General features: G+C 38.6%; 1 protein-coding gene across 4 annotated transcripts in view; it reads left to right on the forward strand.

The window, feature by feature from the left end:
- The window catches only part of magi3a (membrane associated guanylate kinase, WW and PDZ domain containing 3a), a 93,602-nt gene that overhangs the window by 40,588 nt on the left and 29,014 nt on the right, over positions 1-24,000 (forward strand). For all 4 annotated transcript variants that reach the window (XM_079477491.1, XM_079477492.1, XM_079477489.1 and 1 more), the window contains exons 2-3: positions 13,426-13,542; positions 18,450-18,569. In XM_079477491.1, coding sequence (XP_079333617.1) covers positions 13,426-13,542; positions 18,450-18,569 — 237 coding nt within the window. The remainder of the gene's footprint in view (positions 1-13,425; positions 13,543-18,449; positions 18,570-24,000) is intronic.

Below are 24,000 nucleotides of genomic sequence, written 5' to 3' on the forward strand. Positions count from 1 at the left end.
CCCGCGCTCGACTACAAAGTGTTCAGATTGCAAATGCAATTACTGTTTCTTTGCAGAAACTATAAAAATGCTGTTATTGTTCACATCAGCGTTCCCATTCAGGGCAGCAGATGATTACACCTGAAGTATCAAAGCAAGGTGAATACGGTCTGCGCCAATCGATTTATTATTTTCCTTGCAAACGGTAAGAAACTTAACAATCTGGAGACATAAAGACTAGCTAAAAGGATTTGATCATCCACAGGAACTGAACTGCTAATGTAGAAGTTCCTATAGTTAAATAAGCAATCCCAAGTCAATTTGAGTAATCTCAAGTAAACTTGTGTAACCCCAGGTAAGCTTGAGTAACAAGTTTCTTTAAGAATTAAAGAAACGGCTGATGTCGCAGATAAAGCGACATCATTTGCGCTGTGCTGCAAACTAATATTGGCTCTCTGGTGCTGCTTAAGTTTTGGGAATGGTCAGTGTGGCCTACAGAATAGCTCAAAGGCTATCAATGAAGGATAAGTTCAATGGAACTAATGAAAAGTGTTCATTTAATGTGTACAGTTTATTTGAAGTTTTCTAAAAACATATAGTAAAATATGAATAAAGGAGTATTGGGGGAATAATGTTTTTTGATGATTTGACCAGGATATGTATTAAAATATTGACAAGTAAGTTAGAAAAATAGTGACCTTGACATAAAATAAAAAACAACAGCATACAGTTCCAATTATGGAATGACTCGAGGGGGAGTAAACTGTGACAGAATTTTCAGTGGATTCAGTCAATGGTGGCCAAGAACTGTTTGGCTTCAAGCATTCTTCCAAATACCTTTCTCTGTGTTCATCAGAACAAAACAATTATACAGGTTTGGAGCAACTTGAGTGCGGGTAAATTATGACACTTTTTTTACTTTTGGGTGAACTTTCCTTTTAAGTGACTGTGAACCTGTTTGCTTTGGTTGGAGAACGCAAACCCTTTGTTTTGCTTTCTATAGCTGTTGAAATATTACAAGCATGCAGTCATGCAGCATGCAGTGTCCTGAGCTTGTTTCACCACGGCTGGTTTAGTTCGCGATGTCATGCGTCCTACCTTTATCTCGCTCTCCTACCTTGCAGTAATGATGTCACAAGAGTTTTTGTTATTTTCAGTTTCATGCAAGCTTTGAACGTTTATTAAGCGTAAATGTAGGTAAAATTCAGGGTTATCATCAACATCAAGAGCTGCCAATTGTTTAGTCATTTCCCTCTGATCTGCAAATAGGATACAAAAGCATTTCGTTTGCGGTGTGTTCACTAGGCACTCTTTTAAAAATAAACACATTTTTACCACATGTAAGGTATGGTGCTAGCAGGGAGCGCCAGATAATTTGCTATTTACTAACCGAGTAAAGCTGGATACAAGCTTACAACACAACAATAGCATAAATGTGCTCGTCCCAAAACTAAGTAAAACCTTTACTCTTCATCACGATGGTAACCCTCCAAAAAATGACAGACAACAGAAAATCTTCTGAATTTGAACATTACAGAACAGTAACAAGTCTCCTTATCTGCACAACAAAAGAAATACAATAGCACTTTAACAATTTTAAAATCTAAATCCAGTCATTAGAGCGAAGCATGCTGGGAAGTTAGTCAATGAAAATGACTACTACACACATTTTTGTCTATTCATGTCACTATTACACACTGAAATTGTGCTTGAACAAGAAACCAATACAAATGTGTCATCAAACTATATCGATAAAGTAAAACAAACAGCCTTTAAAATCATTTTATTGAGTGTAGATAGGAGCCGTACTCGAAATATCTGCCTGAGGGTATTACCAGGATGTCCTGGCAGGACTGACCTGCTTTTGAAAGGATCTGAAACTAGCTTTGGCAGATTTATGCTTGACATTATTCACAAATCACATTCGCTCTGACAAAGCATCACTCAATACTGACATTTCGAGCGCAAAATGGCACGAACCGAAAGTTGTAGTGCAGGAACATGGGCTGATTTCAAGGGCATTAGAAGACACCACTGCAGGTCATGACACATTATAGCTCAGATCTGTGAACGTGTGAGACTTCACAGGTCTTTATAGAACCTGTGATCATCTCCGATCGTTTCATTCTCTCTGGTGTTAGGAACAGCAGTAATGGTGTTGCTGATGATAGTCATCTCTGCAGCTTATGGGAAATGGTCTTCACATTCTCATCGTACTATATACTCCATCTGTTTTGTTACTATTGTGGCTTATTCTTCAGTTTTGCCTGGCCAGTATTTTCATATGGTATGGATTGGGAAACCACGGGGAAATAATCATAAGTTATTAAGCACCCGTTAAAGGGGAAAGTTCACCCAAAAAGGAAAACTCATCATTTTCTCACCCTCTTGTTATTTCAAATCTATATTACTTTCTTCTGCAGAAAGAAGATATTTTAAGAATGTGGTAACCGAACAATGGGGATAACCATTCACTCGCCTTGGTTTTGTACAAATATTACCATTATACTGCTTAAAAGTGAATATGTACTAAAGAAAAAGAATATGAAATGAAAGTAAAGTCAAAATATATTGTGACCTGTTTTTCCTGATTTCATTTTCTGTAAATAAATGCAAATAGAAACAAAATTTTTGTTTTAAATCTGAGAGAAATATTATTAGTAATTCACAGAATGAAACAAAATTAAGATTTTACCTAAACACATACAGTATAAATAGTAAATGAATTGAGAATGAAAATACATTTGAAATGGTCTCTTGATTTTTCCCATGGCTGTATATGTTTTATATAATTTATTATATAGTCACAATACTTTACTTAAAAAGCCTAGCGTATTTTCTAAACAGCTCTCTAAATGAACACTTGTGATATGACTCGGGTAACCGTCAAACCTCATCTTACGATCTGCATACGGCTTTATGCACCCTCATAACTCAAATTGGAAACATCACCTGTATGTTGCCTGAGCACATCGTTTCCCAGCACTTGCAACGATTCTCAGCACCTGTGACTGAATCTAACAGCCGGTGGCAATAACATTTTGTGATGCTGTGCGAAATGGAAGTAAAACTTTACTTTTCATTAATGTCTTTGAGGGCGTTGACCTCTTTCTCAGACTGCTGCCTGTTGTCTTATATGGGAAGCGAGGGAGAAAGACCTTGCTGTTGTGGCCTCTATAAATTCTCAGCAAACCGTGTATGGTGGGTTGGCTGAAAAAGTGAGATATAGTGGGTATTCTTCTTAGGACACCTGTTCAAGCCACTATAAATCTGAGACATTGGAGGGCATCCAGAAGGTCCGGCAAGGCCTTTCAGGGCGAGGTTATCTTCTTCTGCCAGAGATAATATAGAACTGTTTGGTATTGAAGCTGCTCTTTGCAAGATTACATTTTCACCTTTAAACCCCATACAAAAATTCAGCTCTGGACTGATTTGCGTAGCGAGGTTGTGTGGCATTCTCAATAGGATTTCTGTTTAGTTCTTGTTTTTGAATCGAGGTGGCACATAGGATGCAGAATTGAAATTCACATTTCAGTTTACGGTACATAGAAGTGAACATGCATAATTTTTATTCGTAAAACTAATATAAAAACTGTAATTGCAATTCAGCTGTTGTGTTTGACCAGGCCAGTTCAGTTCAATTCATCATGAGTTCAAATTTAGTTTATTAATAAATTTTTTATTAATTCATTTGTATTTATTTTTGTTTATATGTTTGTTCTAGCGTAATCTTGTAGTATTTATATATTGTTTCTATTTGTTTATTTATTTATTCATTTACATATGTTTGTTTGTTTTTTTTGTTTTTTGTTTAAATTCATTGTGTTTTTTTTTATTTCTCATTTGTTTTCGGTCTCTCTTTATTTCTCCGTCTCTCACTTTTATGTGAATTGGAAACATCTAGAGCAGATAAATACAGTAGTAGAGTTCACTTATTTTTTCCACCAGACATTTGCCAACAAACATAAACATATAGGCTACAATGGGAATGTAATAGAAAGTTGTTTGACGTTAGAAATACTTTGAATGAATGCATCCTGTACACTAAATACCGTCCCCTTGGTTACGAAATTCAGAAGAGAATGACTTGAGGGAAAAAAGTTTCTTTCTCCATTCCCTGTCTTCCAGTTTAGATCTTTCCCACAGTTAATCCTGTTTGGTAATATTTTTAAGGAGAGAGGATTATCTGAAAGTTAGCTATGAATTTCGCACAGTTCACTCACAGTTAATTAAATTCATCATTGTCTCCTATAAGGCTTGCATTTTTCTCCCAGGGACATTTTCTTGAATAAAATCCAGGGTGCTATAATTTAAGCCTGATGGGTCCTCCTCACCTGGGAGCGTTTATTTTCCCATTCAGCGTTTTACTGATGAAACGTGATTGTTTCTGAGGCTCTCTCAGATTCTGGAGAGTAAAAGTACACATGCATTATCTTAACTAAAGTATAAAGATAACATAACCTATATAGAAACCGTACACAGCCTTCTGTTTCCTCACCTAGACAACCTAATAACACACGTGTCTTTGTTTTTGAGTGAGCCGTGATCTTGTTTTTGGCTCACGGATTCCATAGTGGACTCAAGTATCGGTGTAGTGTTGTAGAAGAGGAGATCGGTGTTATCTTTGCAGACAGGCAATCCGTGAGAATCGATAAGACAGAACTATTAGACCGCAGGTGCGTAGAAACATCGGCCCATTTATACGGGAAACCCTGTGTCATTAGACCTCTGATATCACCGTGTAATAGGAAGATGAAAGTATGGTGTCATTTTTAGTCTCATTGGTTAAATTGCACCCATGCAGCTACTGTTATTGAAGTTGTTCCCGGCGTTTCGTGTGGTGCTTATTTCCTACGATCATGAAGCTTATATGGGTTTGTGTCAGACGGTGTTAGACAGTATCAGTGAATAATTGGAACATACGGATAACGGAGCATCTCAAAGCAATATCTGTGACTGAGTACATGTGGCATGAAAACGGATCTTTATCAAATACTTCTTTTCATTTGCTTTTAAAACGTTTTAAAATAGCTTTTGGGAAATAATCCGTGTTGAGAACGTTGAACAGCATGTGGAGAAAACCAAGAATAATCCTGCAAATCGCTCTATGGATGTGAGCTAAATGAAATGTGCCCACCCAGTTGGTAAAGATTACCTCATTAATATTCATGAGGCAAGCATGATGAGGTTTATAATGTGTTCCCTTACACACAGTTTCTATACCCCAGCTATAACCAACGGTACAAATGTGGAATCTGTAATTAGAAATTGTTTTATGGAAATAAAATAAGTTTGTTGTCTTTTCTGGGTGGGAAAAAGTGACATGGCTCGAAAATTGAATGCGTCTATTGGCCGAGAAACGTGTCAGAGAGAGACTTGCACCTTTTTAGAAATGTACACTCTAGGCCTGGTAATGATTTGATGTTTGCCACTGATCGATCCGACTATATAATAGCTCACCTTTCTTTTTCCAGAGGTCCGATTCGATCCAGTCTTTTCCAGTATTATTAACATACAGCTCTGAGCACCTGCTTCTGTCAGTGACTTTGCCCTGCATTCATTAGTTTGAAGAAGAATGCCATGTGTTTAGAGTGAAATAGGATACAGCAAGAGATATGGTTGTAAAGATTACATTAGATTAAAATTTAACTGGAATTCATTTGGATTATGACAAGTGTGCTTTACATATCAAAATGCATTAGATGTGGTCTGGTTATAATATTTTGATGAAAGATTATGAAAGCTAACTTCTTTGGAATTGTATCCACCTGTATGACTTTCTTTCTTCCACAGAACACAAAAGATGATATTTAGAAGATCGTGGTAACCAGACAACACTGGTTGTCCCCATTGATTTCCATTGAATGGACACTGACCCACTGAGACATTTCTCAAAATATCTTCTTTTGACCCACAGACGAAAGAGTCATATCTGGGTTTTGAAAGACATCGAGGAATGAATGATGGAGGGTTTTGTTTTAGGTGAACTATCCCTTAAAGGATTTCCCTAGCTATAAGGTTTCACGATTTTGATTTCACAGGATCTTTTATATTTACAGAAGTACAGAGGATCGTTTTTTTCTGTAGTATTGTCATTGAACTCTTTAATTTACTCTAGTGTTAGGGAACCACCCCTCAACGGCCATCGCCCTGAGAGCAGCCAACTGGTGCGTTTCTCTTGTGTGCAGTTACCATGCAAGAGAGGTGATGGATGGCTTTAATGAATCTAAGTAGCCCTTCAGAGAACTGCCTCATCCCTGCCGAGGTGAAGAGGGAGATTTGCGACTGCGAGATTCAGTCAGTCTGACAGTGGAAAACATTCCTCTTCCTCACCGAGTCGTGCTAGAGAGTAACGTGGCGCGTTGCCACGAAGAAAAGACACTGTGTGGTTTTGCGATTAATACTGTGGTCGTGCGCACACGATGAGCTCAAATATAAGCACGGATACGCTCAGATGCATGTGAGCATAATGCTACTTTTACTCGCTTGCAGTGAAATGTGTGTAGCTGATGCAAGGGCTCGGGAATCCATAGATCTACTTATGCAAATTGGTGTGGTAAAGACTCTCAGAGAGACACTTGAGACGGCCCACAGGCAGTCAGAGCATATTCAGAACAGACGGAGAGAGGACAGACAGTCTGACAGAACAAGTATGGCATTAAAACAGGCCAAGAGGTCAGCTGAGTCATGGCTTCACACGCAACAGTTTGTGGCTAGTAGGAAATGCACAGAGTTAAATTAGTTAGGAATATTATTAAAGAATATTTTCTCAAAAAGTATATTTTTGGACTTTGTCCGAAACCTCATTATAAATAGTGTTTTTGGATAAAATATGTATCTAAAAATAAACATGGGTAGTTGACAAATATACCATACATGCGTCCTAAGGGGTGACATGGCAACCATTTAAAATACAAAACAAATTAATAATATATTATTTTCTGTTATTTATACTATAACAGCATAAGAGAGATTTATCTTCATTGAAAGTTTTTTCCTCAATTTTTGCTTTCACCACCATAGGACACATGTACGGTATATTTGTCATCTACTCATGTAAATCATAAAGAACAACATTTATTTATATCTACATTATTTCTAATCTAAGTTTAATGGCAAAATGGGGACGTTCCAAATTTCTTACACATTTTGTATTTAAAAAAAACCATTATGCCAATAACAAAATTAATAAAAATAGTTAATTAATAAAATATATAATAAAATAAAAAATCAATTGCTAAAATGCCAGGGAGATATTTCCACTTGTGGTCTCAGACTTTTGGATCTCACTGTACTATATATATTTTACAATAATCGTTGCATAGAAAAAACAATGAATAAATTATTGATATTCATATCTTCTGACTTCAAGTGTCTATGAGTGCCACCACTGTCTGTCTTCAGAGAGATATCCAGCCTTCATGAAATGATAATTCTCTCCCTGTTTCAAAAGCATGTTAAAAAATTATTTCCCATCCGCAGCAGGAGCTCTCGTATAAAGACATCTTCAAACAGAGCAAACCCAGCTTTGATTCTCCTCCACCTATCTATGTCATTTAAGTCTTCCTGTGTCTCCTCAATGATACATGCAGAACCTTCAAAAGCTCCTGGATGTTCTGCTATCACAGAGCTGATGGGAAAGAAGTTCTGGATGCTGCGGTGCACTACAAAGCTGGAGAGAGGAGGCAGCCTCTCGGCTAGAGATCTTTCGGTTCCTCGTGTCTCCTTATGTCATGGTCGTCTCTTTCATCTGTGGCTTTCTGTAACACCAGGGTCAGGGTTATGAATATCAGGAGTGCAGTTATGAGTGTTATGAAACTCTAGGTAGGATTAAAGTTGTTCAGTATGCTAGATAAGGGAAAAGGTGGAAATAAAAGGAAAAGTGTGTCTGACAGCTTGGTACTTGGTGTATTAAATGCAAACTGGTGCTAGACGGGGTTCAAATGCACCATATTGTCCAGTTTAATGATATTTTTCATTAGTCCTACATTAAAATTGTAGCACTGAGGGTGCTGTTGTTTTTAGTGTCTGTGTGGGAATTATGGGCCTTTATAACACACACTGGTAGTGAAACACTGGCACCTGCGATGCAGACCGATTTCATCTCAAGGTTGATGTCTATGCTGTTGCGGAAAACTTTTGAAGCTTTAGTTGCCATGAAAAAGCAAGTCTTATAAATCCTATCAGTTTACAGTGTCTGTAGTTGTACATTTTCTGTGTAATAAAAATACACTTCGAATAATACATGTTTAATGGAGTGTCCAGTAATAGTCTTGATTCAGTTTACTTAACATTTAAGCCCCCCAAAATTAACGAATGCATGTAATATGTGTACCTGGAATAAATATCAAGTTATTTCAACTTCAGTAAGCTTTTTTCACTAAAGTACGCCTTTTGGATGCATTCTGGTCGTCAAACTATCAACCCATTGTTGATGATGAAATCTGTAACTTTATTAAGATATAAAGATTAAGTAACCTGCAATTTTGTGTTACAGTGGCAACATTTGCAGAATGCAGCTCTGATATGATCAACTTTGGCTTATGTACCAAAGTTGGACACGTGTGAACTTAGATGTGACATAGGATATTAACAAAACAAAAAAATCACCTTGGGACGGTTTGGTTTTCTCACGAAATGGAGAGAAACTGAAATTCCCAACCAAAATTTTAAGTGTGCTGGCGCACACTTGTAAGCTAACAAGCAAAGGCAGCAGGTCTCGAGTTGCCAAGCGGCTCTTTCTGGCTGTTAATTAGCTCTCCACTGGGCTTCCCATGAATCTCTGCTGCACTGCTGTCATAACACAGCCTTGTTAGTTCCTGGTGAAGGTTTATCTGTGGCATTTATATGGCCTGTTCACTAATTGAAAAAGTTTCTGTGTGTGGATTTTTACAGCGGAGCTACGCAAGTGGTTTTCATGACTGTAGCTGCACATTGTCTGTTTGATCCACTGGCGGGCGGCCGACTATGTAGATGTATTCTAATTGACAGTCATGTGAGAGCTGCACTTTATTTGTATTTATTTTGTGTAATATTGGTAAATATTAGAGGAGCTGTGCCTGAAGGTGTGCTTGGAGGTGCTGTAGAACAAGCAGATGTGTTGTGGAGAGGCTGCTTTCAGTTTGCTGTTCCCTTAACATACATAAAAAGCGACACATGGGCGGCTGGCGCATGACGCTCCGGTGAGTTGTTATAGTCTACAGTCTTTGTTTGCTGTAGGTTCACGTGTCTTTGCATGCAGTTGTTGTAGTATGTAGACATCTTCCATGATTGTTTAAGAACACTAGAAATATGTCAACTAAATTGTGTTTATTGCTGCATTACGTTTCTGTAATGCGAACACTTTGTGTTTAATTTGACATGTGACTGTTCAAATCTATTGACAGAAATGCAATAATATACAGAACTATGTCTTCAGAGGTGTATAAAGACCTTACATAATGAAGCATTGTGTTTTTATTACCTTTGAATTGAGCCATTTTTACATCTACATACACCGCAAGTCCCCTTGCATGGAATTCGCGATGTTGTTTCTACAGTAGCCCTAAACAGAACTACTCCACAGAGCGCATTTTGTAAATGTTATCATCTTTGGCAAAGAAGAGAAAATGTGACAACATCTTAGATCTGTGTGTCCACCCTAGAGCTTTGATAGGGAGGGCGTTAAAGTGAGCAGTTGGTTGCCATTTGAAACCTCACCACTTGATGCCGCTAAATTGAATACGCTTGACCTTTACCATTATATTTAACTTAAATTTACAGCCATTTGTCAGCTGTCAATTTTCCAGTTGACTAAATATGTTATAAAATTTCACTAAAAAAGGTTTTCTCAAGAACTTTTGTGAACAAAAGTTTTTAAAGGGAAAGCAAGCTAAAGAAGCAGATGTGTAGTTTAAATCAAGGACATTTTGACAGATCTTGTACTGGAAACCGTGAGTAAGAGGTTAAATAAAGAAACAAAGAGCCTGTTTTACTTCCTCTGAGACTAGTGCTGTCGTATTTTTTGTGTCCACCCATCATTTCAATAGCTGACCTCTTTCACCTTGATGGAAATGGCTGTAATGCCTTGATGATGAGGCACAAACATTTTTACATTTTACGCATTTAGCAGACGCTTACATTGCATTATACTATACATTTTGTTTCGGAGCTATTGTGTCCCATGGGCAGGCTGGCGGTACAGTAACTGGTACTTGGTGCAGCCTAGCGGGAGACATAGAGGGTGACACCCCAGAGATATGACACAGCCCACTAATGCTACCTTACAGCGCAGCTACAAAGAGCGCCTTGTTCTGTAAACAAAGAGCGAGGCGGCTAGACTGTGTGTTTGGGTGTGGGGGTTTCGGTTTGTGTATGTATGTGAGAATATTTGTATATTATATATAAATGACTTGGCTTGATTCGAAACTCATTGAAAATAAGAACTGCAGTCATTTAAAAATATTTTCACGAGTGCCCCCTGGCATTGTCTATATGGAATTAGACGTCTAGTTCATAGAAAAATGCGTTTGACACAAAGAGGAGAGCAGTCGGGTTTTTATAAAATGCAAGCATGCAGAATTTTGCTAGGGCGCATGGATCACATTCCTGCGTGTTACAACGTTTCGATGAACGATGAAGCAAGGCTATTGTGACCTGACCTAAATTCTTCCCATTTATTCTGCTTTTACAGCATCCAAAGAATTACACAATGTAGCTCTTGGACCTTGTCAAGGCTCTTGACTAAAACCATTCCTAGCTTTGAAAGACACAATGCATAAAGAGCCTTTTGTTTCATATACGAGTTTGCATTTACGATCAAAATCAATAAGAACTTTACTTTTGCATAACAAGCTTGAAGCTCCTACAAGAAATAGCTTTAAGCTGCTGTAGACAATTGTTTTACTTCAACTAACACAGTTAATATTGAGATATTTTTTTATATATTTTTGTTTATTGAATTGTTGTCCAGTAGCGTTTAGTTTACCTCAACCTAGAATCTGATGAAAAGCTAAAGTGAAGAATGATGTCACAAAAACTTTCCGCAAGACTCATTCATATTTAGAGATCCACATTACTAAATGTCCTCGTGAAATTAAAATGTACATTTTGGGCTATAAGCAGCTAATGATTTCCAGGTGTTGGTGTCCAAAGGCGGTGATATCAGCGTTCAATGAGTCCAGGGGGCTTCTAGACACCTTTAAGGTCACACAGTATGAGTCACAGAGAGCAGCTAGTTCCTTCAGCCGGACTTAACCGCACTGGTCCATCAAGCTGAAGCAAGAGGCTCACACTATTGGAAATGAGTAGTGTGTGTGGTGTTGAGTGCAAAATGAAAAGCTATAATGTCTTACTAAACAGCCATGGAGGTGGAATTAATACCAGAACTCTACATGAGAATTATGGGCCTCTTGAGCGGATTTAGATTGGAGGAAATTAGCATGCGTGAAGTCGACCAATGGGATGAGGCTGATCTACAATCACAGTGGGCCTGTCGTTTCGCTCCCCGTGAGAGAGAATCGCTCGGGGAGAGACTTGTTGTGATTACATTGCATTCTAAATTAGCAAGAGATATCACAACATGTTTGTGTTTATTCTGTCTCAAGACACAAATGGTATAGAGAAGAATGCATCATGGTTCTGTGGAAAAGTCTAGTAGGCACCTCGCTGCTAAGAGAAGAGAAATGTTATTGGCTCATTTAAAATGCATAGTGAATGTCACACAGTTTGTAAAAGAGATAGTTCATCAAAAAATAGAAAATTCGGTCACACTTAATTATATTTAACATTGGCCCCCCATTAACTTCCATTGTATGAACACAACCGCTTGACATTGCTCAAAATATCTTCTTTTGTGCTCCACAGATTTGAAAAAGATTTATTAAGTATAGTATTGACAGAACTGCGTATGCCGATTCCTAATGCCTTTATTGTATCAACCGCATTTAAGTATGAGGAGCTTCATGTTTAATTATTGAGGAGTGCCAGCATGTGTTTGTCTGGAGCCGCGCTCTGATTATACGGGTCTATGAAGCTCGGATGCTGCAGGGCCAAAACAATGCTTATTGATGCAGCAGGCATGTGACTGGCACAGTTTCAAAGCACACCCTCCCCACCCCGAGGAAAGAGCGTGGTGCAACATCACAAGCTCCACGATTTCAACAGCTGGAGACCGCCGCTGCTCGGATAGGTGGTGCCCCTCCCTCCCGTGTGCTTGTCGCCCGAGGGAAACTCTGCGCCAGGTTTCTCATTTGGAATGGTTTCTCATCCCCTCCTTTTCTCAGGATGACTTGTGCCCCACACCCTTGCCTGAACTCCGCCTGAACTCCTGGCTCTTCGAAACCGTAGGACCTGCATTGTTTTTTAATGCTCGTCGTGCATTCATACATCTGGATTCTTGTCGAAGGAAGCCAGTAATTGCGTTTTTGGGGTGTAAACAGCTGGACCTCCTGCCGGGATCTTGTCTGCTGCAACATCACAGGGGTTGTCATTTATTTTGAAGGAAGAGCGGGACGGTTTTCCCTAGTTTAGCATGATTTAGTCATATTCAGCTCATTTTAAATTGACAGCTTGTTTTGTGTGGCACCCACGCGCTTTCTCTAATGAGCAGGCTTAGACAGAATCTGAGTTCGTGGAACTTCGCGGAAAGTTTCCACACAGTTGGAACGCCCTTCATTCGTAAAATTCCCCCTGCTACAAGTGTGTTTGTTTATTTTTTAGCTTATATAAGTATGCTTTAAAGTACTCGTATAAGAGTACTCTCAGCTCTCTTTAACACATTGCACTATGTTTAAATCGGTTCCACAAAGAGATTTTTCCTCACAGTACTGAACAAATTTGCATATTCCATCTGGGTTTTCTAATGAGCGTAATTTATCCTGATTACATTCTTAAAGGAAGAATTCACCCTAAAATTAAAAACCTGCCTTCATTTATTTACCCTCGTGCTGTTCAAACATGTATATGACTCTTTCTTCTGTGGAATACAAAAGAAGATATTTTGAGAAATGTGTCGGTTGTTTTGCGTCCGTGCACTTGTTGTCAATGTTGTCCCAATTGTTTGCTTACCAATGTTCTTCAAAATTGTTATTTTAGTTTTCTACATAAGAATGAAAGTCATACAGGTTTGGAATGACATGAGGGTGATTGTTGATATTAAAGCATTTTCCTTTTTGTGTGTTGTGTATTATATTTTTATTTCTGTTATCAAAATGAACATTTACATTACATCTGTCTGGCGCTTCCTTCCAATCTTGCAGTGCTTTACAAGTATTCATTTTATCAGTGTGTTTTCTGGGATTGAACCCATGGCACCTTGGTCTCCCAGTTGAGCTGTCATCTAGAAACACAATACAGTACAGAAGTAAAATGCGTTGTGTTTTAGTTTTTTTGTGAATGGTTTACCTTTATCTGCTATAAGAATTCTCAAAGTACCTAAATTGACCTAAATGGCTTTTGTCCTTGCAGGTAAGGTGTTGAACACGGATCTGCGCCACTACCTCAGCCTGCAGTTCCAGAAAGGCTCCTTGGACCACAAGCTTCAGCAAGTGATCAGAGATAATCTCTACCTGCGCACAATTCCCTGTGAGTCTCACACACACTATGATCCTGCTACTGTCTCTTAATAACTTATTACAGGTGTTAGAGCAGGTCACATTGAGAAGATTCCATCATAACACCAGGTGATCCATGTCGGTTAGTCCTGGATTTCAATGGGTGCTCAGAGGAGCATCGTAAATGCTGATCATGTTAATGTCAGCACTGTATTTTCCATAGTCACCTACAGTACATACTTCATGCTTCAGCTCCGTTCGGTCTTCATCCGGGCTCACCTGTTAGTAGAGACCTCTACAGTTTTATTCTAGGGCATTGCATAAAATTGTTTTTAGTTGTTCTTTATTTCCTGTGGTACATTGAAGGAGATGTTAGATGTTTTGGACTGATTCCCTATTTACTTATATTGTAAGGAAAAGGATGCTGTATGCAAATGGTGACTGGGGCTGTAAGTAACATTCCCTTTATATTGTGCGGAAAGGACGAAACAACTCAGGGTAATATTTTTTTAGTCTTGAAACTTGTGTTTATGAGCTGTAAAATGGTCTTTTCTAGGTCCGCATTAAGCAAGCAATTCACCCAAAAAAGGAAAATTCCCGGATATTCTTCCCAAAATTGTTCAGCTGTGTACAATAATGGAGCATACGGTATTCAGACTCTAGGTCTGACAGTCAGAATCAAAGGAGTAGTAATGTATTTCATAAAATAATATTTCATTATTTACTCATCCCTGTCAATCCAGAACACAACAGAAGATATTTTCAAGAACGTTTGTCACCAAACAACAATGGCCCTTGTTGACTTCCATTTTATATACAAAAAACACTGAGACATTTCTCAAAATATCTTCTTTTGTGTACCACAGTTTTCAAAAACATGAAGTCGAAGAGATGATGACACAACTTTAGTTTTGTAATTGTAGGCAACTTTTCTCATAAACTCGCTTGAACAAAACGGCACACAACTACATAATCACCAAATGTGCTTTTCTTTTGTCGCAGAATTTGTGGTCTGGCCTTTAACCAGTGAATTAGTGAAACACATGCCTTCATTACTCACACCTTTAATTACAGATTTTCGGTCTGTCCCAGGTGGTTTGGAGAATGTTGGTGTGGTTAGCACAGTTTTTAATAAGCAATCCTGCACCTGGCATGAGATTGAGGATTGTAATGAAGACCAGACACAGGCAGATGTTTCAGTCTCTCTGTGGATCAGAATTGCATAACTGTGCGTTCAGACCGTCGCCGTTGAGAGCGTCAAAAATCGATCTGGCTCCCCTGCCAACAACGCTGAAGAAAGAGTCTTGGGCGCTCTGACGTAGATCGAAATCTTATCTTGTATTTAAAGGGGCCGCAAAAACCAACTTGTTGATCTTGTGCAGGCTGACCACAAGAAATTGATCGGTGGAAAGTACTTTATTGTTTGCAGAAAATGTATAACGTTAATGCACTTCATCAGCAACTCACCAGAAACACAAACAATCTCAGAGACCTTGGTCCAAGCATCATTTTTTTCATTTATCTCCCAGTACGCCACAGCAATAATCAACCTCTCCTCCATTTAGCTTGGGAACGAATGTGGTCAGAACCAACGTTTAGACTTCTACGTTCCGATTGGTTGCTGCCGAGCCGCGTCGTAGCTCATTACCATAAAGTTGACTTGATTTCAAATCTCCTTGACGCCCTCAATGGCTGCTCACCGCCGGCTCACATTCAAAATGAATGACTTTTGGCCACTTTGATGCTCCCGAAAGCGGCGATCTGAACGCACAGTGAGACACAAGCTCAGTGTGTGGGCTGACCTGTAATCTTTTCTGTCATTAACATCCGCTGTCCTTGTGACGGGCCATCCCAACTCATGACTCGCTATTCTTCATTCACGCTTTTTCACTTTCAACAATTCGCAGAAGGCTAGATGATGGACAGATCTAATTATATTTAATAGTGCCGGTAGTAGCAGGTTTGTCAGAGCGAACTGTCAGAGTTCATCTTCCAGACTTCAGTCTTGTAAAATAATCGAATTATGATTTAAATGCGAGTTATTAATCACAATAACGCTGAAGGACAGCGAGGGCTGTCGTGTCTTTTACTGCAGGCAGTGTTTAGTACGTTGCTGGACTGTAAAGGCAGTGTGAATACTTTCAAGTTTCCCAGAGTTCTTAAATCTCAGATTCTTTTAATACACAGCTGTTAATCTTTTTAGAATAACAATAAATAGGAAGTGTGTGATTTTTCATCTATGTAAAAACTAATTTCCACACTTACAATTTTGGGTTCCCAGAAACTCCCAGCGTTTTACTTTTGGGTTCCCAGAATGTTACTTTTTCAGGTTCGTTTTTGGTTCTCCAAGGAGTTATTCTTGTAAAAGTTAAACATGTAACCTGAAATAAACATTATTTATTTGGTTCCAATAAAAGAATAACCAAAAGGAAACCAAAAACTAAAGTTAGGGGAACGTTCTGTTTTTCCGGGATTCTTGTCTTAGGGCTCCAAAATACTGACACTTTAACATTGGCTTAAATAGAATTGGGAGTAAGATTATCTATTATTTCTAGATTCATTTTGCAATGCTAGTTGCATGGACATAACACATTTCATCTTTAAAGGGATTGTTCACCCAAAAATAATTCATAATTTACTCACCCGCTTTTTTTTTACTACTTTAAAACTTTCTTTCTTCCGCAGAACACAAATTAAGATATTTTGAAGAATGTTGTTAACCGGCACCTATTCACTTACATTTGTTTTGAACGGAAGCATCACATTTGTCCCTCTGAACACAAGGACAGAAAAGTCACGTCGTTGAAATTTTTTTTGAAAAGGAGAGCGCCCGGAGACCAAATTGCCATCTAATCCTTGAAGCTCGGCTCCATCCCTTCCTTCTGCTGCTGGCATTAATATCCGTTATAGCCTGACGGTAACCCCTCTTCACCTCAGCCACAGATAAAACAAGGAATTCAGAAATAAAAAAGTGCTTAGGTCATTGATGTTAAAAGATTGGTCTGTGCAGCTGAAAAGATTTTAGCTTTTAGACATCTCCTAAACACGTATAAGAAATCTCAAAGTTGACCATGAGTTCAATAAAGTAACAGGATACTTTATTACACCCTAAATGTCAGAAAATAAATACTTAAGTAGGTGGGGATGTGCTTCCCCCAATTATAGAAGCTCAATTTCTTCGTCACATCACTATGTATGAGTATGAGTTCACATTACTCTATATACAGTACAGTTCAGTGTCATAATATACAGTTTTAATGCTGAAAATGTCAAAGTACACCTGTAAGCCTATCTTTTAGCCTACAATTGTAAATTGTTGCTTTTGAATTCAGAAAATATGATTATGCTCATATTCAGGATACGCTACCTTTAGTTTATGAAAACAAAAATCACTTACAGCTAAATAATACTTGCGATGGGACCATGCATTAGTAAATGATGTAAGCCCCTAATAATAAACAAATTATTCATGATGTTCTGCAGCGCTGCGTGTTGAAGTGTACCAGGCTGTATGCCACTCCAAGGGCTGGTTGGTAATGTACTTGGGCAGCTGGCAGTGTTTCATGTTGTTATGTGCAGAACTCTATAGCTAATTGTTTTTTTTATCCTCCTCCAGCAGAGAAACTGGCATCTGTGTTTATGTTCCACAGGAACCGGTTTGTGAATGTCAGTCAGACTTGAATTAATTGATGGAGCAAGCAAAGTGTGAAACGTGTTTATGATTGGAGAAGGAGACTTTCACAAGAGCACCGAATGTCCTTTCGAGATTTTGGAATCGTTCAGGCATTCTTTGGTTGTGTGCCTTCATTGTTTTGTCTTTAAAAGGTGCACGCAGTAGACAATAGAGGTTAACCTGGGTCAGTCATGCTGCTAGGTTGTTCAAAGAGAGAGTTTCTGTGTGCACTTCCTCCTGCGAGAGAGAATAGAGATTGTTTAAATGACAACGATGGAGTTTCCATTGTATTTTTTAAAAGTTTCACGTATACACACGACACCTTTGTCAAAACGATCTGCGTTTACACAGACCCGAGAAAACGGATAAAAATGCTGCATTGCACATCCCAGAGGCCAGTGGATGTGGAAGTCACTTTGTAAAGAAACACTACATGCCTGCGCACACATGCATAGCCAGTTTAAAGCCAAAAGTGCTTTTAATATATTTCGTTGGCGTGTATGTGTATTTAAAGGTTGGTGAATGTAAATAATGTGTATCCGTTGATCGTAGGGGTGCAGTACATCTACTGAAACTTGAATGCGTATGTTAAGTAGCACAAGACACACAAGACAGCCATTATTGTTTTGGGAATACTGGCACATGACTTCCAAATGAACATTTGGAAGTTCCGGCCTCGCTGTTAAAACAGAGACGAATAAATACAACTGTTGTGAAAAACTTGCAAGGCGATATGATATCGGATCTGATGTTTTTTACATAACAGCTTCGATCAAAGCCCTGTTTTTTTAGCTGTCCTCATGAGTTCCACAGTAAAATATTGTCATTGTAAAGTGACACTCATGAAGGTCAAATGCATTTTAACCACAATAAAATGTTATTAAGGGTATCGTTCACCCAGAAATGTCATTTTCCCCAATTTTATCGTTCTTAATCTGTATTACTTACATTTCCTTTATGTACCTTATAAAAAGTTTAAGCAGTTCACAGGTTGCTTTTTTCTCACTGTAACATTGAATGGAAACTGGAGGTTTCAAGGTTTAGAATGATGCAAAAAACCATAAAAAATGAATTGAAGTGTTTTGTATGTCACTTGTGCACAATATAACTTCTAATGCTTCATACATGATCTAAGCATAGCACGATGAATGTCTTTTTAGGGTAACCTTTCCTTTTACAACTCTTTTTTTTTTAAGGCACTCTGCACACAGAGGAAGTATTTTCACCTACTATTTTGTGAATCTTGGTCATGTTTGTTTCTGTAGGTACCACGAGGCAACCTCGGGAAGGGGAGGTTCCGGGAGTGGACTATAATTTCATCAGCGCGGGGGAGTTTCGTGTGTTGGAGGAGAGCGGGCTGCTGCTGGAGAGTGGAACCTATGATGGTACGTAAAAGTGTGTAGGAACAGCGAGTCAAGGTTCATTTCTGTGGGCATGAATGTTATACTGAAAGAAAAGCTTCACTAACTTCATTTTTCAAGTGTTGAAGTTTTATGTCGGCTTTAGGTTTTGGTTTTGCATTAATGAAATGAACGTCAGTTGCAACTGCAATGTGCACAGTATAGAAAAAAAGAGAAGATCAATCGCATTTCATTATGTAAATAAATGCACGAAGGATTATAGTGACATTATCACCCGTGGCATTCTGTAAATCAAAGTCAGTGGGCGATTTTCAAACTTTAGCCTTGAATTTAATATGAGGTTTTGATGAACCAACCTGAGAAGAACGAGAAAGAAAAGGCGGCGAATGAGAAGGAAAGGATAGAAAAGAGATGAAAGAGGTGGAATAACAAAGTACCGCCTTACCAGCACTTTAACTAGGTCATCTCAGTGGATGTTAGAGCATTGCTTTCTTGTATTCTTGATGTATTGCTTTTTAATTCAATGCATTAGCATAGCAGACGTTCATGTGGGTTACATTACCGTGTAGCCGCAGCAATCAGTTACTGATTCACAACATATTTATATGTTAATGAAGAGAGACAAGCGTGCTGATCGGTGCTATTGGGCGTTTGTTTTATTTCGCAAACAGCTCCCACTGACTTTCAATAGCAGAGGTGTTCAAATCCCACGTTTTACATCATCTAGGAAAATATCTTACTTATCCCAAGAGTTTTATCGCTGATCAACGCTGCACTAGAAGTGTGCGGTGAAGTGTCAACTTTTGGGCGCATGGGAAGGTGGTTGCTTTGGTTAATGATCGCCTGTTGAGTCACCGGGTGGCCTTGTTTAATGGGAAGGTTCAGTTGTAGTTCCCAGGGTTAAAGTAAATCTGGTCAATGTAAAGGTCACGGGGAATGACTTTTACTGGGGCGTTTCCTTGTAAATGAAACATTTGGCTCGTTTCTTTGACTCGTAGGGTCTCAGTTCGAAGGATCGCTTTACACTCGGCAGTTCTGGTCCGTTATTTCTTGTCCTCCCTTGAGTAAAGTTGCACAAGAATATGATGCTTGAAACAAGCATGATATATAGAGCATGTAAATGTGTTTAGGCTATTGCTTGTATACAGGGTTGTTCAGAGAGTTATAAGCAAATAAGTGTTATTAAACACGCAATATCACCTAACAAGGAGTAGTTCACTTCAAAATTTGCCCACATTCACTTTTCATAGTCATTTTTATTCCTACTATGGAAAGTCGATGGGGGGGGGCGAATTTTGAAGTGAACTACTTGTAAGGTGAAATTTCGTGTTTGGATATCTTGGCTGTCCTTTTAAAACCTTATTTTTTCATATTCCGTGATTTCAATTTTTGCCATTAATCATTATTATTAGTTACACTTTTTCTTTGTCACTGGGTTTGGCAAATATTTAACCAATTTAAAGTATTTAAGAGTGCTAGTTAAAAACAACAACACCGTTTTTAATCATTTAAAAGGTACAGTGTTTTTTCCATTTACTTGAGAACAGCAAATTTGAACATCCAAGATTTTGGAAGGTAAAAAGCAATTATCTTTTTCAAGGTACATTGACCGCCGAAATGCATAAAGATGAGCTTCACTGAAATGTGTGAATGGCAATGCATTAGAAAACAACATGCGTATCAGACAAAATAGCATTTATATAATAAATAAACACATTTTTAAAGCAAAACCATTTATAAAAATATATAGTAATTAAAATGACGAAGCGTATTTATTTTGTTGTCAGTCTTAGTGGAACATGCTCACGGCTATGCTGACATCACTGAAGTTGTAAGGAGTAAACCTTATTCTTTGGACCATAGTGACTTAAATAAGTAGGGAGAACATGCAAATTTCCCACATGTTTCTTTAATCTCTAGTTAAAACATTATTTGAAGCTTCTCAGAGGGACCCATGTTAAGAAACAGAATCAACTTCCGCCCGCAATGATAACACTTCGGCCAATCAGACCTTCTCTTTATTACTGTCTATAATGTACCAGAAAGCTGTAGTCGTCTTCATCATGTCTGATATCATGGGCCAGTTGCATAAGCATAGTCACTAGTGCACTGTCTTAACAACTATTCTCACTGACTAGCAGTTAGTTGGGGGAAATGAATCTTACTGTAAATAGTTTTCTTAATTGTGAGCAATAACTGGCCATTTTCCATCAAATGAAAGTTCCCCCAACACCTCCAGTACGGGTTCACACATCAAGATGGCCTGACCTGACCTCTCTGACTCGAGTACATCCAGTTACCAGTTACGATCAAAGGATAATGTTATAATGTGCTCTTTACCAGAAATTGAAAGGCTCTTATTCGGTTTTCAGTAACTGTTAGAAAGAGAACTGTGTCTGAACGGCTCGTTCTGTGTTTCTAGTGCAATGCTTTTTCTTTTATTATACTACCAGATGCTCGGAGTGGGTAAAGGTTAGAGATAAGTCAGATCACATTTAATGCAAGTTTAAGATTGCGTGTGTGTGTTGTGTACCGAGAGAGTAAACATCATCCAAGGAAAATTTCAGTGACAGGTTTGTATTTGTAGTGCTAGTTGATCGTCACGGTTGAATCGTCATCCTCCGTCAGTTCATCTGGGACGGCGGAGCCGACATGATGTTATTTATTTGACACAAGAGAGTCACATTTTAAATAACTACCTGCTATCAGCCCGTCTCTCTCATTTCTCCTGTGTGCTATTCAGTGTGAAAGGAAGGTGGTTTCAAATCATCCCTCTCCCTCCGACAGCGGCCAGCCATCACCCACAGATTAATGCTAACAAATATCACGGATCTCAGCGGACGACCGTCCCCTCCGCTGCGCCGCATGTGTGTTTTTATGCTCATTAATCAAGGATGGTGCATTGCGCTGTTTGTGAGTGATCCATCATGCTGTGGCCGCTGTTTGACACGGGACCCTGACGGCTGTGACATGGCATGATTGTGGTCATGATTTGATGGCTCTTTTCTACTGCGCGGCATGCACGGGTATAATTAAGTCAAAGCCTGAGAAAAATGACTGAAGTATTCCGACATTCTGATCCCTACTGATTTTTTGTGTTCTAATTCATGTTAAATAGCAGATTAGGCCTGTGATTTTGCTGCTTGGTAGAGAACATTGTAAAATGATTTACACTTTGGGATGAATTAAATGTAACGTCGTATATGAATATGTTACGCAAGCCAATTTATGAGTAAGTTTAAAATGTATATTATTTAAAGAGCTGTGGAAAGTGGAAAATCATTTTTAAGATGCATCAGGAGGGAGATATAAGATAACTGCAGCGATCCATAAAAACAAATAATCAACGTGTTATTAAACATAACACATATGTTAAGCAGTTATAATATGTGCCAACATATTTTCTTATTTGAAAATGTTCTTAGCGACGCAAGTCAAATAAAATACGTCTTTCCTGCAGTGTTTGTCAGACTCTCTCTCTCGATGTGTTTAGTGTGCAGGAAGCTGTGTTTAAATTTAGCGCATTATTGTATACTTCTGAACTTGGATCGTGTTTTAAAGCTGTTGAAGGATGGTAAGGCTGTAAACCACTAACTTGATGCCACAGTGCGTCTGCTTGCGTTATTAAGGAAACACGTCTTATCAAAGCGGCACCTCAAAACTATTAGAAACTGGCACAAACTGCGTGACAGTTAAAACTTGACACAAGTTTAATTCTGAGTGGAAACGAGTTTGTATCATTAATAATACATTCGAATTGGGGGACAAAATGCATCGAATCATAGTCGATTCGAGATTCGCAATTCTTGAGTTAAACCGCTGCTGTTTGTGCTCAGGCATTAAACTCTACACACAGCCTTGGATATTAAACTGCAGAGGGAGTCACTTCCCTCTTTACTCGCTGTGTAATGTGATCTTTATCCAATGCACTGCTGGGATATATGTAGAACGTATTAGGCATGATACAGGGGATACGATAATATCCCTTTATTGATATCAGATGTTTACAATACAGTTCGCTTAAAGCACTGTCCATCTTGTGTGTGCTTAGATGTCCACAAAAGTCCTAAAGAATATGCAGCTGCTGTAACAGGTTGGCGCATAGTCAATCACGCTGCAAAATAAATGATTCAACATGGTCTTTATTCGTGTCGGCGCTCAGTGGTGTCTTTGTGAGGGTGGTTGGCTACAATTTGATCATTGTAGGGAAAACATCTGCGTTTTTATTTGTCATCTTTCAGATGGGAATTGTGCTCTGTTTAAAGCAATAACCTTTTCTTGTTTCAATCCGGTCCATGTCCCTGAACGTCTATAATGTGACGGCATTTGAGTAGATTGGGATATCAGAGTATTTGACAGCGTAATGTTAGTACATGTTCAGCTCTCCAGATCCCAAAGCTGTCCAGAAGGGCAATTGAATCAATAATTCTCAGAGATCTCGCCTGTCCCGTACTTCTTTCTCGTTCGGTCGGGTAGACTGTGTTATTGTGAATTGTTGAGAAAGTAGGTCAGCAGCTTCCACTAGAAAACGACATAAAATGGTACATTGGTTTAGATTCACATGTGGTCTGGTGAGACCTTTCTTACACGGGCAGGCATCCAGGGCTCAGGACAATAAAACTTATGAGACAGACCTCTCAGCTCACTCAGAAGAAGCCGCATGGCTAGTCAGGGTGTGCTCAAATTTCAAAATGGTTATGTATTTATTTGTATGTTTGTGTGCAATATGTACAGTGACTTTTTTTGTAAAGTTCTGTCAACTCTTACAGATATTTCCTGCTCCGTGTGTATGGAGCACTGAAAACTACATACAGCAGAGACTGTGAATTAGAACACAGCTTTAAACTCCAATAAGAGACCGTTTCCAATAAATAAGAGTAAAATTGCAGAGCGCTGCGTCTTGGTCCAGTGGAGCACTGCAGGGTGCCAAGCTGCAGTGTTGACGAATAACAAACAAGACTTATGAGCTTTACTGAACAGTGTAAGGCCGCAGGAAATACTTCAAGTTCTGTGGCATTACAATGCTGTTCTGCAAGTTCAGCGACCAGCGAGTCTGAAAGACAAAGCGCTTTAGGAAGATTTTTCAGTGTGCCTGAGGTTTGGTCATTTATACTCGACACACTGCATATGACACCAGACATCTGTAAAGCATGTCTGGAAAAAAAAGCCTTCCTTGGCTGAACAGTGCTGCGACACGTTCAGGTGTGCGGCCATGCAGGGGATTCGAGTTTGAGTGTGACTTGTCGTTTTTTGTTTCTGTATCAGTTTTTCACACCATAATTTTTGTGTCATTATTATTAATAATAAAACTATGATCATTAATTTTACTAGTACTATTATATTTTTACTTATTATTATTTATATCAAAATATAAAGTGTCTAAAGAGAGAAAAAATTATGATACTTTTTTTTTATATTATATATAAAATATTGTAGTACATTTTGTTTTTAAAAA

This window comes from Barbatula barbatula, assembly GCF_947034865.1.
Source record: "Barbatula barbatula genome assembly, chromosome: 17".
Taxonomy (NCBI): domain Eukaryota; kingdom Metazoa; phylum Chordata; class Actinopteri; order Cypriniformes; family Nemacheilidae; genus Barbatula; species Barbatula barbatula.